At 39.3% G+C, this 13515-nt stretch overlaps 1 protein-coding gene across 1 annotated transcript in view; it reads right to left on the bottom strand.

Annotated features, from left to right (window-relative positions):
- PATJ (PATJ crumbs cell polarity complex component) overlaps positions 1-13515 on the bottom strand; it is a 350706-nt gene that overhangs the window by 139260 nt on the left and 197931 nt on the right. The window contains exon 28 of the mRNA XM_044914529.1: positions 4684-4880. Within this exon, the coding sequence (XP_044770464.1) occupies positions 4684-4880 (197 nt within the window). The remainder of the gene's footprint in view (positions 1-4683; positions 4881-13515) is intronic.

The raw sequence follows: 13515 nt of genomic DNA, 5'->3' as shown, positions 1-13515 counted from the left end.
CACTGGCAAGAAGCAGAGAGTGAAGAGTAGGTGCTGAGACTGGGTGGTGTATAGAGCCCTGAGGTAGGAGCTTTGTCCTGACGCAGCTCCATGGATCTGGGCCAGTCATTGACGTTTTATGGCTTCAGGCTTTTTTTCTCTTCTTAAATAAACATAACGAGACAATAAGATCTGAGTTTACCTGTGGTTCTACATCTTCATCCCTCTGCAAATACGGGAAGCCTTCATGCTTTTTATTTGTAGTGATTCTTGAGTAAACATATTAGACACTTGGAAAATAACAAAACTTAGGTTTGGCTATTCTGCAGGTGAATGTTTCAAAGGGGATGCGCGGCCTCCATCTTGCAGGGTGTGGGGGGCAGAGAGACTCAGCTCTCTATGCTAGCCCCATCACTGGTACCGGCTCGTGCTGCCCCCAGCTGCTTCTGTAACCCGACAAATCACTCCAATTCCCCATGCAACGGTATCTACCCGCTCTTCCTGCGCTTGCACCGTAGGGAAGATTATAAGTAAATCCTACATTCATATGACAGCACCATGCCCAGACCTGTGTATTTTCTGGGACTAATTGCTCAGGGAAGGCCAATACTCTGGTGCAAGTCTCATTCCAGTCTACATTGTAATTATATGCTAATGCCTTTTGAAATGAATTCAGAAGCCCCCACACCAGCATCGCAGTAAAGGGTAAGGAAGCTGAGATTTAATCACATTGTCTTCTGGGGGCTTAATTTAAGATTTCTTTTATACATGAACTGGGCCATCGATCGACAGAACTCGCTGGCTGCTCCAGCACCGTTAACAATGCAGTCCCACAGCTGCTGGTCAGGGGAGTGCGGAAAATCAGTCACGGCCAGCCTCTCGTGAGGAAGCAGAGGAAGCAGAGCTTCTGACGTCAAAGAAGCCACCGTGCATGTTCGACCCAGCTCTTTTCTACGTCCTATAAGTTAGCCTCCCCTTAGGCCTGAAAGTAAGTCCAATCCGTGATGAATAAAAGGAGGCTCAGAGCAGAGGAAGAACATAACAATAGCAACAAAGCAGTCCTGAGAAATAATAGGAATAAATGGTGGATCTGTAAAAACAATCAAGACATGGATAACTTGACCTCATAGAGAAGCCACAAAAATAAATGGAGTGTGGGTGGGTAAGCAAATATACAAGATTTGCTCCAGCCCAGAAATCTAGTAAGTATAATCTAAAAGCCCCCTATATAAGCCTCCCACACAATGCAGTGTCCTTCTACAACCTAACGCACTGCAATATCCAAAGAACAGCTATTTTAACATGGGCTTGTAGCTTTCCTGGTACTCATCATTAAATCAATTTCCTATTCTCGGTTCAAAAGGACACTGGATTTGATATCACGCGATACACAAATTCCTCACATATCAGAGAGGAATGATTAAAATTTTTTCTCAGCTATAAAAAGAAACAAGGGAAATGTTTCCCACACAAATTTTTTCCAAATTTGCCAAAACTTTGGAAAAAGCTAAAAGTCACATGAGAAGATGGGTTATAACTGCTTAAGAATCCAGTCCGTGCATTTTTCCGTTCTCTCAGTTTTTCAAGATGCGACATGGAGCTATTGAGGAAGATGAAGGCTTCCCTTTGGGACTCACTTTAAGAGACAAGTGTAGTCATATAAACAAACTATAAAAACCCCAAACACACAAATCCAGATGAAAATATTATTTTACAAATAATATCAGCTGAAATGTATTACTTTGTGCCAGATACCATGGCAAAATTTGACCCATTTTCTCTCACTAGTTCCCAGAACACTTTCTAAAGTTAATGCTATACAATTACTAGACTGTAAGCTCTATGGGAACAGTACCATGGATTTTGTTCACCAAAGTAAAATCAGCACCTTGTTCATACACTGCTTCCTACGTGACAGATGCATAGCAAGATAGTTGCTGAATAAGTAATTTTCATTACGGCAACTGAGGGTTAGAGAAGATAAGTAACTAGCTAAAGATATGGAAGGCTAGAATGTATGCTGCAACATATATTTATCAATCTTTTTTTTTTTTTAGACAAGAGAATCAATAGGGAGTGGAGGAGGATCAACTTCTTGCCATGTTTGATCTTCTCGCTCTTTCCAAGAAGATAAAGTTGCTGAATAGCAACAAAAGAGTCAGATTTGGAAAGTAAAAAAAAAAAGAGTAGTGGGTGGCAAGATGTTAATATCCTTTTTCAGACAAGAGAGCTCTTCCAGCCTGTCACCTAGAAAACAGAGACCTAAATTTTCTGTCTAGGAGCGACGAAATGTGATCTAATCAACAGTCAACTATCTGCAGGGCACTGTGTTAATTAAGCCCCTTCTGAAATGCAACTAATGACTGAAAGAACTGGGATAAGTTAAAGCAGCTCTTCCAAGTTCAGTGCTTGCTGCCCTGTACCCAGTGAGACTTCTGTGTATGGACTGTAACACATCCTCATTGCTCTGCAGCCCCCGCTCATTTGTTACCCACATCTAACACAATGTCAGGCAGAGAAATAAAATACCAGTGCTCCTGTTGGTCTAGATCTCACGTGCCATTATTCCATCTTGAGTCTTAGTAAGATAGAGAGAATAGAACTAGAATCTTCATGTTCTAAATTATAGCCTTTGGAACATTTTCATATACCACACAATATAGGAAATCCATGTCTAGGTCCATATAACACAACACAGTAACTTCATACACATGATTTCCTAAAGACTAGAGCATCATAAATCAGATTCTCATGGATCTAAACAAATGGGGTTCGGCTGATGTACCACGGGGAACATGGTACACTTCAGTGGTTAGAACATGAATCTTTAAGGCCCGCAAGCCTGGGTTCTTACAGAAACTTAGTAACTTAGTTCTGTAATATTAGACAAGTGACTGATGCAGTTTTCTTTTCCATAAAATGGGGATAGTACAAGTACTTACCAGATAGGTCTCTTAAGAATACTGAATACAAACGTGGGAGCACGTAGGTAAAGTACCAGTTAAGCTCAGTAAATTAGTTTTCACTTTCACCTCGATGACCACCGCCATCACTTTAGTCTCATCACTGAAGAAGTCTCCAAGCATCAACCAAAGGAAATAAACTTGAAGTGATGAATTGTATTGGTTAATACGTACTGCTGCCTTTGAGTTTTATGTATTTAATGATTATGCTGGTCACTGCTACTACCCAAGGTGGGTCCCTTTCATGATGCTGTATTACAAAAGAACAAGGAAGGTAATTCCAGAAGTGCCTTCTTTGTGGAAATGGCTTTAAGATGGGGAGAGGGGCGTCTGGGTGGCTCAGTTGTTAAGCATCTGCCTTCGGCTTAGGTCATGGTCCCAGGGTCCTGGGATTGGGCCCCACATCGGGCTCCCTGCTCCTCCCTTTCCCACTCCCCCTGCTTGTGTTCCCTCTCTCACTTCACTGTGTCTCTCCCCGTCAAATAAAAATCTTTAAAAAAAATTAAATAAAAAAGATGGGGAGAACTACTGAGGCTTGGGAGAGAGGCATGATGCTAACGGTCTCGCAGTTGTGTCTGACCAGTTTGGGCTGTATTTATTATTAAGCAAATCAGATTATGGGTGACTGTGAATTCTATTCTGAGTCAAAGTCAGACGAGGAAATCATAAAATGCAAAATCAGAAACCCTCATTTTAAGTGGGCAGTCTGATACTCAATGCGTCTGTGATTTCTGGACCTTCATATGTCCAAGTGTTAGCACGTTTTACCCAAGAGGCTGCAGAGTGCTCCGGTTCACAAAAGCTAAGAAGCTGAACTGCCGGATACTGAATCCCAGCACCACTGTTTACTTCGTGATCCCACCAGTAAAAGAGGTGGCTGTACCCAACACTGAGTACGCATCAGCTGCCACAGCTGTGCTTCAGATTATTGTATTCTGCACTGTGCAGTACAATAACCTTTCCGTGTCTGTTTCCTTCCTCTATGCTGTGAGCTCTCTGAATGAAGGGACTGGATGTATTCATCTTTCTTTCCGTGTCCAGTCCCAAGAGACACTCTAACGTTAGCTGAATGATGGACTCAAACAGCAAATAAACATCAAAGTGAGATCAACTCGGAACAGAAACCCTGACTTTAAGTTGAGGAAAGTAAGAATAAATAAGATTACTGATGACATCATCTAGCGAGTAATTAGCAAAGGACCAGCATCCCCTTAGCCTCTCTTACCTCTATCCTGTTCCTAAATAAGGAATCAGTGTGGTCTTAACCCACATCACCAACTTCACAGATAGTAACCAAGCCTTATCACCCAGTTCACAAAGTTCTGTTGGTTCTAACACCTTCCCAAAAAACTAAACAACAACAACAAAAACAAATGCCATACTTATGGTTTATTCTAAAGCTAAAGAGAATTTTGACAAAATACTAATAGATTAGTACACAATTTAGTTTTAAACATTTTGGAATTTATGTTAAAAACAAATCCTATTCTTTTTAATAGGGTTTCATTAGATTTTAACTTAAGGATCCCTGAATTATTTTGCAAGATTAGGTCTTACTCAAGTAGCAAATAACATTTGCAAGCGACAATATGATTTCTGTTCTTCCTTTGGAAAATGATTTTGAATAGTTGAAGAAGATATAATTTGTAACATTCTTCACCATCACCTCACTTTCCTGCATACTATTCCCTTTCACCCCTTCACCTGACCAAAAGAGAAATTAAAAATCTATGTCCCTCACCTCCAACAGTTCATCTCCAATACGCATTCGCCCATCTGTGGCAGCAGGTCCTTCTGGGTTAATTCCCACCACAAATATGCTCAAGCGCGACCGGTCTTTATTACCAGCAAGGCTGAGTCCAAGTCCATTCTTATCCTTTTCAAGCTCAATAATGTGCAATTCTCCAGGTAGGTCTGCATACCTTTGCCTGATTTTTTCTATTGAAAAAAAAGGGGGAGTAAAAAAAATTTAAATAGAGCACTTAAATCCACATTACAAAGGCATCAGCATGTCCCCATTCTTACCATGGTCCTTTTTTTGAGAATGAAGTAGTTGAAGTCATTCATAGCCTTACGTATAGGTAGGTTACAGTTAATTATTCCATCTCCGTTTAAAAAGTTTAGTTTAGGGCGCCTGGGTGGCTCAGTTGGTTAAGCGACTGCCTTCGGCTCAGGTCATGATCCTGGAGTCCCTGGATCGAGTCCCGCATCGGGCTCCCTGCTCGGCAGGGAGTCTGCTTCTCCCTCTGACCCTCCTCCCTCTCATGCTCTCTGTCTCTCATTCTCTCTCTCTCAAATAAATAAATAAAATCTTTAAAAAAAAAAAAAAAAGTTTAGTTTACCAATAAAACCTTCTGTGATTGTTCAGGTTCACATTGGCCCAGACTTTCTGTGCATTATTTTCTTACCTAAGACAGTCAACACAAAGTGGGAGAAACCCTGGCTTCCCTACCCCCTTCAAAAACAGAGGGGGGTGGGTGGGAAACAAAGAATATATACTGAGCATCAGCTGTGTGCCAAGAGAGTGTTTGGTCCTGGAGATGTCATGCTGAACAAAACAGACATGGTCCCTATTCTCATGGACTTGCATTCCAGTAGGAAAAAAAAAATCAACAATTCTAAATAATTATATTTCTTTAAACTATACAAATGGTATAGAATATTTTACGTTAAGTGAGTAAAACAAGGGGAATTAAGGATATTGGTTTAGCTGTCAGATCTGAATTCAATACACAAATCAACCATTTACTCAATGTCCAATAATTAATACATTATTTTATTCTTTGGAATTCCATTTCTTCCTGTGTAAAATGGGCATGGTAATACCCACTTCATGGATGTTGAGAAAATGAAGTCAAAGTACACGTTAAAGGACTTAATAGCTAGCTCATGGCTTACAGGTATTCTATAAATCTTTTATTCAATCTTTTGTCTCTGCTTGCTACCTCTACTCTTTGGTCTAAATTACCTATTTTAGGATTTGGCTGGTTGTGCTTCACTTGTGTTGATTATGTGCACAAAATCACACTGGCAGATCAGTGCGGGGAATGATACTACTTTAATCATGTCTTGTCCCGCACAAAGCACTAGCTTAGGCCAGGTGTGTTTCTGGGGCTCAAAGCCTGACACCTTCCACTATGGTATGATGCAATCATCTTATCAGTTGAATAACCAGTTGGTAGATTTTGACTATCCTGGAACTCTACGCTCAGGCTAATCCTTGACTTAGGTCCACTATCCTTATAGGGAACCCTGAAAATTCAAAAATGAACTCAAATAATTAGTGTTTTAAGGGGGATGGGGAGGAAAACCACCTAGCCATTGCATCACTTTACCAGACCTAACAAATACTGCCTTAGGAGAGTAGGTAAATTTTAAAATCATAAAAATACTTTAAAAGAATTAACCATATAAATGGCTGCTTATTTTAGAAAGAATAAATCTATTTGCTTTACAATGATTTTGAAAAGAATCTTACTTTCATGGGTAAAGCTTATTATTAATAATAAAGAACACATTTAGCAAAGTACAGTAAGATACAGGTCTTGCAATGTAACAAAACTGCCTTCTATATAGGAAAAAAATAAAGTCATATTAACACTGAAGTAAATAAGCTCAAAGTGCTTTTTTTGGTCAACTACCAAGAACAAGACACTATGTGGGTATTTTAACAAATAAAGACTTATAAGACACACATTACAAGATGCTTACATAGCAACATAAGGGAAACAAACAAATACAATAAATATTAGACAACTACAATTACTTAAATAGAAGTTCCAATCACTACAGGGGCTGGTCACTGAATAAATACTAAATTAATTGTATGAGCCGTAACTGCTTTTACAGTTTTAAGAACTGTTACTTCTAGAAGAGATTTCATAGAAGCTGCAGAATTTGCAAAGGTTTCAAACAAGGTATAGAACTTACTTATGAGAAGAATCCTGTAGGTGGACTAGCAAGTGGAGAAGCATATACGGTGGTAGAGTGAGGAGAAGAATGTGAGCACCCACTTGGCTGCCAATTGAAAATTCTTTGGGTTGGTGGGTGGGTGATAAGAAATCATAGTACAAGGTTTACAGAAATGCCAACTGGGGATTCTGCAGAAGTGCTCTGGGGCCCCCAGAGAGGACGTTCAGTGTAAGACCTCTTTTCCCAGATTCAACCAGACCACTGAACGCTTTCATCCACTTTGTTGGAGTTACAGGGTAAGAAAGTTAAGGAATGCCACTATGGCTAAGAAAACAAGCTAGAACAAAAATTTTAACACACCTCCCTCAGAAAATAATAAAACAGAGATTGTTTAAAAAAGATACTGAAGACTTTACCACCACAAGCTCAAAGTAATAGATATAAGAGAACTCTGTATCAGACAGAAAATACACACATCTGCGGAGGCATGCACAGAACAATTACAGAAACAGACCGTGTGTTGAGCCATAAAAGAATCCTCAACTACTCTTACGGAATCAGTATCATACAGGCTATGTGTTTGGACACAGTGCAATGAAACTATGAAAAACCATGAATTAACGACAAAAAATAACTTTAAAATTCCACGGTGTCTAGAAATACATTAATGTTAGTGAAAAGCCCAAGGTTTAAAAGGGAAATAACAAGGGAAATTAAGAAATACAGTACTAACAACTGAATAAAAATGATACTTAGATGTCAAACTTGAGGGATTCAGCTAAAGCAGAACTTAGAAGGCTATTTACAATTTGGAATAATTTTTTCAGAAAACAAGAAAAAAGTTAAACAATAATAAGCATTATACCCAGGAGGTTAGAAAAAGAGCTACCTAGCAAATGCAAAGAAAAAAGAGAAAATAGTAAAATAAGGGCAAGTATTAATGAAAATAGAACCATCACCATCAATCAAAACCAAATAATCCACAGAACAAAAACACTACAATAAGGACCAATGAAGTTAATACCTAGTTATTTGAAAATATTAACAAGACAGACACTGCAAAAACTGATCAGGGAAAAAAACAGATGAGAGAAATAAATTCGTGAACTAGAAAAGGGGAAATAACCACAGACCTATAAAATAAGATTGTAAATAGTGTATTGATATGAAATGCTGGCACACCTTAAAATCTAGAGGACAGATAAATTTCTCAAAATTTAAAATGCCGTATTTAGTGTAAGAATAAATGTAAAACTGCAATAGACTAGTAAGTATTAAAGAAACTGAAATGGGGGCGCCTGGGTGGCTCAGTCATTAAGCGTCTGCCTTCGGCTCAGGTCATGATCCCGGGGTCCTGGGATGGAGGCCTGCATCTGGCTCCCTGCTCTACAGGAAGCCTGCTTCTCCCTCTTCTACTCCCCCTGCTTGTGTTCCCTCTCTCGCCGTGTCTCTCTCTGTCAAATAAATAAATAAAATCTTAAAAAACAAAACAACAAAAAACTGAAATGATAGTCAAGGATAGTCCCTTTAAAAGAAGTAACAAACCCCCCACAGTTCTAGATATTTTTATATTTGAATTCTATCAGATTTCAAGTGTTAATGAATTTTATCCATGTAAGCTGTTCCAGAACACGGGGGGTGGGAGGGTATCCACTTCATATTTTGAGGCTGGTATAATCCTGATTCTCCTTCCAAAAATAGAGACAAATCAAGAAAAGAAAATTACAGTCTTATTTAACTTAGGGTCATAGATGTAAAATTATTTTTTAAATAATTTAATTGAGAGCATATTGAAAATATTAACTTGATCTCTATGATATAGCCAGTATTTCACCATTTCTGACATAAGAAACAGCAATTTATATGATTCAACCTAAGAATATATTATGGACAAGGGCACATTCCAGGAATGCAAGGATAGTTAAATATTAGGAATTTTTTCAAGGAAATTATCACATTGATAAATTAAAGCACAAAAGCTGGAAAATTATGTTAATAGATAGAGAAAAGCATTTGAGAAGGTACAATACCTATTTATGATTTTTTTTTTTTTAAACCCCAAACTGTTGGCAAACTAGAATAGAAGGTACTTTCTGGACTTAAACTGACAAAGAGAAAATACAACAGGAAAAAATAATTGCATATTTAAAACAAACAGGGAATTAATATATAGAGAAGCAGAAAAAGGTTAGCAACCTCAATAGAAATCTGGTCAAAAGACACAAAACTCTGGGGCGCCTGGGTGGCTCAGTTGGTTAAGCGACTGCCTTCGGCTCAGGTCATGATCCTGGAGTCCCGGGATCGAGTCCCGCATCGGGCTCCCTGCTCGGCAGGGAGTCTGCTTCTCCCTCTGACCCTCCTCCCTCTCATGCTCTCTGTCTCTCATTCTCTCTCTCGCAAATAAATAAATAAAATCTTTAAAAAAAAAAAAAGACACAAAACTCAAGTCTCACAGACATATGAAGAAATGCTCAAGTTCATTAGTAATTATGGAAATGCAAATTACAGTGAGATACCAGTTTTCACTATTAGACTGGAAAATATCTGAAAGCTATATCATTAAGCCTTAGTGGAGATATGAGGAAGATGCCATAGGAATCCTTGTGCATCCTTCTGGAGAGCAGGCTGACACTACTTAAGCATACACATATTCTACAAACCAGCAATTCTGCTCTTGGAAATATCCTAACAAATTCTTACACAGGTCTTAAGGGGATGTTCCTGGAGACAGCAGGGGAGTGTGGAGGTAATATGGGTATCCGTCACTGGGAGAGAGGATAGATGAAATGTGGTGGGTGGACATCACAGTGTCCCATCAGCAGGCAGAAGCAATTAATTGGAGGTAGTGACAGAGATTTTCAAACAGGGAGGAAAACAACAGGTCAATACCATTTATGTAATACCATTTATACAAACTAAGATTACCAGCAAAAATGGGTTTATTTGGGAATAACAGAGAATTGCAATCAGGGACGAGCAAGTAATGGCAAAAACCATAGGAATGGCATATCCCAGAATCAGAGACTTTTTAATTCAGGGAAAGCAAACTAAGAAACTATATAAAGTTATATTCTCTTATAGCAAACCCCCACCATCACCCTCAGATTCCGTTTTATAAATGAAAAAGACTGAAGAAATGAAGATCTTGTATAAGGTTATGAAGCTAATTGATAGCTAGAAACTAAAGTCTTCTAACATATAAATTCTTTCTCTACCAAATCATGTTCAATTTCTCCAATAACATTTTAATTGTTTAAAAAGATTTTATTTACTTATTAGAGAGAAAGCGAGCACACGAGAGAGCATGAGCAGGGGGAGAGGCAGAGGCAGAGGGAGAAGCAGACTCCCCGCTGAGCAGGGAGCCCAACCCAGGGCTCGATCCCAGGACCCCCAGATCATGACCTGAGCCGAAGACAGACGCCCAACCAACGGAACCACCCAGGTGCCCCATCCAGTAACATTTTTAAAGAGTAAGAATTAATTCAGATTTTCCCCTCAGTTAAAGAAACTATCTTTAGAATCCTCATAATATCTCCTTACATGAAAGAAACATCTTGTAGTTTGCCATGTCCCTCTACCTTTGGGAACACCTCCATTTGCACGTTAGTGGATTGGTCAGTGTTTGGGCCACATCTGCTGAGTCCAAGTGCTGTGCTTTCTTCTTCACACCACAACTATCTCTTAGACTGGTAGAATTTTAAATAATAAGAGGATCCCCCTAAAAGAGCTCAGACAATGGTTCCCAGGGCCAGTCTCCTTAGAACTGCAAGGCTGCCTACCTAAAAATCACCCTGAGATCCTATGAAACAGAATCATGACTGGGCTCTGCCAGCTGAGATTCGGAGCCAATGACACGGATTGAAGTTCAGTAATGGGGTAAGATTCTCTTTATAACAAGGTCCTTAGACGATTCTCGGGGGCAGCTAGATCTGTAAATAACAGATTGATCTCCCATGCAATACAAACATTTTTTCTATAGTTATTGTGACAGTCAACCATAAAAAAGTTCAGATACCAAAATTTAAGGCAGCCTTTAAATACATCCTTCACAAAACTAATCGAATATGGAGAGTATCTCTGGCTCCACGATCATGCCTCAGGATTAAATAAGAAATGTTTTGACTATATAATAGGTTACTTTAGGATCTCAGCCTCAGCCTTTCTGCTTCTAGCTCCCACCCTCCCAAACGGCCTCCCTCCCTCTCCCATCGCAGATGTTTTCTGCCATTTCCATGACTACTTGTTTCTACTCTGAAGCTGTAATAAAAGGTGAGCTAGATTTTCAAAAGGGAGGAGGAAAACAAAGTTAGTCTTTGCGGGGGCGGTGGGGGGAGGCAGAACTGAACCCTCATCTTTGAAAAACCAAGACACCTCATGCCAGCTTGTTAATTCAGAATCTGAGTAATTTGTAGTCAGGCTCCTCGGGCTGAGTCAGCACCTACTGCTCTGCAGTGTCAATGGGGGTGGGGGTGGGGGCACGGGGTGGAGGGGCTCTGCCGCAGGGGAACCCCACGACTGGGACTCGTTTCCAGGGTAACCAGTGGCTGAGCAAGGGGCACATCCCCAGTTGAGGGAGGGGATAAGTGGGAAGAAAATGTGTAAAGAGAATGGTTTTCTTAAATCTTTTTTTCAGTTCCACAAAAAATACAGTTAAAGAGGTGGGGTAAAGAGTATTATTTTATTTGAAGCCATTGGGATTCTCCCCTGAAATTAAGAAAACAGAACCCACACTTTGTTTCTTGTACAGGTGCACACATACACACCCACATGAATTATGTTAAGTACCAGCCTTCAGCAACAAAATATTACAAGTGTTTACAATGATCCAGGATCTTACTAACCCCAGTACTGGTATTTTTCTGGAAATATTTGTGATAAATAGCCACCCTTATACTGATTTTCATTGACTTTCACAATGTATTGGTCAAGTGGCAGTCATTCCTATCCCAAATAACCTAGATGCCCTTCCATTCTAAATACAAATCAGATTAGGATATCGGGAACCCACTTCTTTGGCACCAGGCTTTAACTTCTCTGAATGAACATCAGCCTAGAATAACTAGAGAGAGAGAGAACAGTCTTTTCTACTCAGCTGAACAGTCACGCTTGTTTTAAACATGGATTTTCTAGCCCCATGACAGTGTTATCTGAAGAAAGGAATCTCAAGTTGCTCATAATTCTGTATCAAAGCAACAATGCCTTTTCCTAGTCCAAGAAAGCCAGTAAGATTTCTCTAGTGTGATCTCAGGGTGTTTTCCTATCATCACAGGAAGCCAGGTGTTGCTAAGTAACAGAGCCTTTCTCCCAAGAAAGAAACTTAATTCAAGTCACTGCCCAGTATTTTAATAGAAAATGTTCAACACACCGGAATAATGACCTGATACAGTTTCAGAAACATTTAGTTATCTGGTCTGTTTTTAAATATTTAAATATCAAAGGATAATACAGAGAAAATATTTAAATACATTTTCTTTACATTAAATACAAGGATCTCACTTCTAAATAATCAGGTTATAATAAACATCTCAATCTAATTTTCTTATGCAGTTACCAACTTTTTTTTTTTTAAAGATTTTATTTATTTATGTATTAGAGAGCGAGAGAGAGAGAAACAGCATGAGAGGGGAGAAGGTCAGAGGGAGAAGCAGGCTCGCCGCTGAGCTGGGAGCCCGATGTGGGACTCGATCCCAGGACTCCAGGATCATGACCTGAGCCGAAGGCAGTCGCTTAACCAACTGAGCCACCCAGGCGCCCCATGCAGTTACCAACTTTTAATTCTCTATGAGTTGGTGAGTACATGCAGATTTGAGAAGTAAAAACATATGAAAAAAATCATAACTAATCATAAAAAACAGCATATGAACTTCAGTAGTAAGGAACAAATCTCAAGTGAAAGTCCAGACCAAATAGAGCAAATAATGAAAATAAGTCAACGTAAAGAAACTATATCTTACATAACAACAAATAAACAAACTTCCCTCTTACATGTTGTAGATGCTTTGGCCAGTATGTAAATGTGATATTATATGGATCTATAAATAGAAATTAATAATTGAAACACACAAACATGAGAACTACACTTAAGTATAATAATAATAGATATTGTTCTAAGTACTTCATTATTAACTCACTTAAACTTTATGAAAACTCCATGAGATGGGTATTACTTCCAACTTTATAGATGAGGAAACTAAGGCATAGATCGGATAGGTAATGCACAGTTGCAAATCTAGTGAATGGTAAAGCCAGGATTCAAAACCAGGGAGTCCAGCTCTGGAGTCCATGATCTTAGGTGAATGCCAGGGCCAGAATTAAACAAAAAGTATTACTCACAGAATTCAGAAGAAAAACAGGTAAGTCAAATCATTTCATTCCTTTCATTCACAAAAATTCAATCCACATTAAATAGAAGAATGAAAAAAAAATCAGCCATAAATCTAAAGTGAAGAAATTCAGGCAGTCAGTTCGAACAAGAATCAGGGGCGCCTAGGTGGCTCAGTCGGTTAAGTGTCTGCCTTCAGCTCAGGTCATGATCTCAGGGTCCTGGGATCGAGTCCTGCATTGGGCTCCCTGCTCAGCAGGGAGTCTGCTTCTCACTCCCCTTCTGTCCCTCCCCACTCTGGCTCTCTCTCTCTCAAATAAATCAATAAAATCTTTATTT

This window comes from Neomonachus schauinslandi, chromosome 4, assembly GCF_002201575.2.
Source record: "Neomonachus schauinslandi chromosome 4, ASM220157v2, whole genome shotgun sequence".
NCBI lineage: Eukaryota > Metazoa > Chordata > Mammalia > Carnivora > Phocidae > Neomonachus > Neomonachus schauinslandi.
Note: the sequence above shows the minus strand (reverse complement) of the source record. Positions and strands in the feature narration are given on the sequence as shown.